We start from the raw sequence: 4,568 nt of genomic DNA on the forward strand, positions 1-4,568 counted from the left end.
CCTTGTTTTTCTCATTACATCGCAGAGGACGAATGAAAGTGAAGATACCTTTAGCTTGAGTGAGTTCAGGTGTTGTTGATGACCCCAGCGTTCTTTGAACCATAGACCCAGTTATTGATATTTGGAGATTTTGTTCAAGTTGTATTTCCCCAGGACACCAAACTCCAAGCTGCCAGAAGCCTGTTCAGAGGGCCAAGGGCATGCAGGGATTACTAGGACGGTCGTGGCGGGTGGGCATCTTACTCCAGATGTCCCGGGTCCCACCTACTATGGATCCCGATCAACTGGGTCAAGTACCCCTTCTGCACTTGACTCTGAGTAACAGTGTGGTCCGAGCCGTCCAAGGCTCCATCCGGCGGGAGGTTGATACGGATGGAGGGGTGAACATGGGCTTACAACACAACATGCACACAGCAGCAGCAATAAATGATCGTCCATCCAAACACTTACTTTGGTGAGAAAAGAAGTACTTTATTTTACAGCAAACTACACAAAGGAAAACACAACATTCGCAAACAACTACATAGTCCATCTGTGGTCAGAGCTCTAGTGTTTCCTTAGGCAGTTCCCCTGGGTCATACTCTTACCTCACTCCTAGTGATAGTGGTTATTCCCCATTCACTATAGGCACCATCCAGGTTAAGCCCCACTTGTAATCTGAGTCGCACGAGTCCACTAGACTTTATTCTAAAGTCAATAGTGTTCCAGCGCTGCAGCGCTATCTAGCAAGCAAACTGCCCTGGTGCTGCCTGGCCTGAAATCAGTCTTACCCGCACCTGAAAGCTCGGCGTGACAAGGGTTCCTGAGCGCGCTCCATCCGTGGGCGCTTGAAGCGGGAGTAGCTAAATCAGGTGAGCTTTCCACACGTGGTCCAGGTGGGTGTAAACCCAGCGGTCGTAGAGTTCCTCACACATTGTCGTACCACTGACGTGATCTGAGGTTCTTTGTGGCTCCCCCTGAAATACGGGGTACGATTCTGGGCCCTCCTACGTTTGAAGGGTATTGCTATGATCTTGACACAGGACATTTGCCTTGATGACGGTGCCCCCAAAGCATCCTCCCCTCTTCAGCAGGTGCTTCCAATTAGATTGCAGGTCTTTGAAGCTCCTGATGACCCCTTCTGGCATACGGGGTCACAGTACCCTCTCTTCCTGCATAAGTTCTGTACTGCTTGGCACAGTGTACAGGGACTATGTGCCTCAAAGCATTACAAACTTCTTGTTGTGGCGCCTCCTGTCATATGGGCTCGCCATCTCCTACGTACGGGCTGCAGCCCGATACGTGCTGCGGAGCACACGGCTCACTTCACGGCAGCCCATCTCTTGCATACAGGGGTCACCGACTTCGGCATGCAAATGGGCAACAACCTGATCGGTGCATTAGCCATTTCCTCACACCTCACAAAAGGAGTCCACTCAACAGGACACCCCGCTGGACCAAACTCCTTTCAATGCTCTCATCTCCCTCAGAGGACATACTCGTCTTGGCAAACAGGCAGGCACTGGGGCTTCACGCTACAGGGCAGGTGCTTTTGGATTTCCTTGGTGATGTTATGGACACTTTTTTTCTCTTTCAATACACAATAAAAATCTGTCAAATAAAAAACAACATCCTAGCAACCACTCAAACACTTCAGGCAGAGTTACTAGCAGAATGTCAGGAAAAGTGTTATCAATATCAAATGCCTCCACATGACTATTGAAATAACATCTGAAGCAGCATGCGTCCTCTGGCACAAAGGGCATAACCAGAGAAATAAATCTTCGCAACTCAGCTGGATTTACCGTTTACCTATTAGCTTTAAATATGTTTTAGGAATGCAACTAGTTTGTTTCCATCAGCATGTCAGTTATACCTCTTTCATTAATGGCAAATAAGCTCAAATTCTCAACTTTCTTTTCTGAAAGAAACATATTTTTCCCTTCAAAATACCAGTTTACATTTTTTGTAAATATGCATTCTTCAAACATCAGTTTGCCATTTTCATCATGTACTCAGACGTACAAATGATTCACATTTAACCTGCTTCGATTTTACAAGCTTTAGGATCACACGCCATGGATTCTTGCCATAATGGTAAGTATGCCTCTAATATGACAATAATGCACACAATTATGCCAACGGCAGCACTCTACCAAGGCTGGATCCTATAACGTGCACTAACCAGATGACCTTAGGAGGAAAGCAAATGCTTTTTGTAAGGAAACCCCCCCCCAGGTTTACCCCCTGGGGTGCATACTTTATCACTGGGTTTCTTCCGGTTCCACTAGCACGAGGCCCTGTCATTGGTTTGGCTGACTGCCACCCTGACTTTCTTGAGATGAGCAGAGTTTCTTCTTCAATGTGCATAAACCCTCTGAATGATGTACTGTGCTAAGCTTTACTTTGAAGTACTTCATGCATGCTAGCAAGCTACTAGTAGCTCTTGAGTTACTCACTGGAGACTCATGCACTAGTGCGTTTTCTCACCAGAATGGATTTTTTGGTGCAAAGATAAAGTTGGCTTCCTAGTAAAGCTTTTCAGACACTCTAAACACCTCTATGGTTTTACCCCAATATGGTTCCTCTGATGCTTTACTAGAGATGCCTTCCAATTGAAACATTTCTGACACTCTGTACACTGGAACGGTATCTCCCCAGTATGGATCTTATGATGTCTGACCAGATCTGCCTTGCGAGTGAAATGTTTCTGGCACTCACCACACCGGTGAGGTTTCTCTCCAGTGTGGAGTCTTTGGTGATCTTTCAGAGACTGGTTCGAGATCAAGGTTTTCTGGCACTCAGTGCATTGATACAGTTTCTCCCCAGTATGGATTCTCTGATGCTGTATCATTGCTCCCCTTGATGTGAAGCTTTTCAAACACTCTGTACACCTGTGTGGTTTTTCACCAGTATGGCTCCTCTGATGCCTTATTAGATCTCTTCTCCAAGTGTAGCATTTCGGACACTCTGTACACCTGTGTGGTTTTTCCCCAGTATGGCTCATCTGATGCCTTATTAGATCTCTTCTCCAAGTGTAGCATTTCGGACACTCTGTACACTTAAACGGTTTCTCCCCAGTATGGACTCTCTGATGTGCGACCAGACTTGCCTTGAGACTGAACGTTTTCAGGCACTCTGTACATTTGTACGGTTTCTCTCCGGTATGGATCCTGTGATGATTTACCAGATCACACCTCTGAATGAAGGTTTTATCACACTCTGTACAGTGGTGCAATTGGCTTCCAGTGTGCATCCTCTGATGGTTACCCAAATCTGGTCTCTTAGCATCGCTGCTCAAACTCTCTGTAAACGAGTATGGGTTCTCCTTCATATGCACCCTCCTATGCCTGTAAAGATTCGAGCCACAAGTGAACCTTTTCCAACATTCCGTACACTGGTATGGTTTCTCCCCAGTATGGATCATCTGGTGCGAGAACAGATCTTTTCTCTGACTGAAACATTTGTGGCACTCTGAACACTGGTATGGTTTTTCTCCAGTATGGATTCGCTGATGCAGGCGCAGCTGTGTGCTTTGAAGGAAGCTTTTCCCACATTCCATGCACAGATGTGGTCTTTCTCCAGTATGGATTCTTTGATGTGCGTACAGTTGTGAACGTAGATAGTAGCTTTTCCCACATTCTAGGCAACTGAACAGTTTCTTCCGGGGGTTAATCCCTCCAGTTTTACAAGCTTCATGGACCTTTTGATGAGTCTTAAGATTCCAGCTCTGAGTGAAACTTTTACGACATTCTGTACACTCATATGATTTCTCCCCAGTGGGGTTCCTCTGATGTTGGTAAGCGGTCTGCATGACAATTTTCACCACAATCAGGACATATGTACTGTTTTATTAAAGCATGAATCACTGAAAGCTTGTAAAGATGTAAGCTCCAAGGAATGTTTTCTTGCTCTCCTTATACACAGTTTTTCCAGAATCGATCTTCTGATATGTGCCCAGGTCTGATCGAGCGTGAAACTTTCTTGCGATTCTTGCTGTGATAAATTCTTCCTCGGCTGCAAATGCAACCAGTGCTGATGCGCTGCAGGTCAGTTCACCAGCATCTTGTGAGCCTGTGAATAAGAAACAAATATATGTGAGTGTGGGAGTAAAAGGGCAATCTATCTTAGAACAAGTGGCCAAAAGCAAGAGAAGCAGCTATCCTGGATAAGGTATCCTTAATAGTGTGGGGATTGTACAGAGGGTACAATTTAGAATGAAACACACTTTGGTAGTACAAAGGCAATGTCTGTTTTGAAATTAAGTTATTGACAACACTCTATGCTCAATGCGCAAATTCAATGGGGTGCTCCTCTTATTTCCAACCTCTAGAATATGATAATGTGTAGAAATCAACAGCACTTGCTGTATTTGTCTGTCTTTTATCGAGAACAAGTACAAGAACATCTTTCGGATACCAACACCTACAGTTTGATGCAATATAATCCCACTCGGCAATACATGGAAGTATTGATTAACATCTTAACTACATTACAGGCCAATGGCATCATCAATCAAAAAACCAAACAGTATCTGACTCCCAGTAATCCAAGAACTCCAAGCATATACATGCTACCGAAAATTCATA

General features: G+C 45.0%; 1 protein-coding gene across 1 annotated transcript; it reads right to left on the minus strand.

Moving 5' to 3' along the window:
- Nucleotides 1–466: 466 nt before the first annotated feature.
- On the minus strand, nucleotides 467–4,049 carry LOC147666111 (uncharacterized). Its single transcript, XM_086949293.1, has one exon. It carries the CDS (start codon nucleotides 3,791–3,793, stop codon nucleotides 2,540–2,542), a length of 1,254 nt encoding a protein of 417 aa, XP_086805419.1. The 5' UTR covers nucleotides 3,794–4,049; the 3' UTR covers nucleotides 467–2,539.
- Nucleotides 4,050–4,568: the final 519 nt, after the last annotated feature.

This window comes from Lissotriton vulgaris, unplaced genomic scaffold (genome assembly GCF_964263255.1).
Source record: "Lissotriton vulgaris unplaced genomic scaffold, aLisVul1.2 SCAFFOLD_2575, whole genome shotgun sequence".
Taxonomy (NCBI): Eukaryota; Metazoa; Chordata; class Amphibia; order Caudata; family Salamandridae; genus Lissotriton; species Lissotriton vulgaris.

What these genes read in the sequence shown, in the direction of transcription:
- LOC147666111 (XM_086949293.1), bottom strand. Translation starts at nt 3,793, where the DNA reads ATGCAGACCGCTTACCAACATCAGAGGAACCCCACTGGGGAGAAATCA.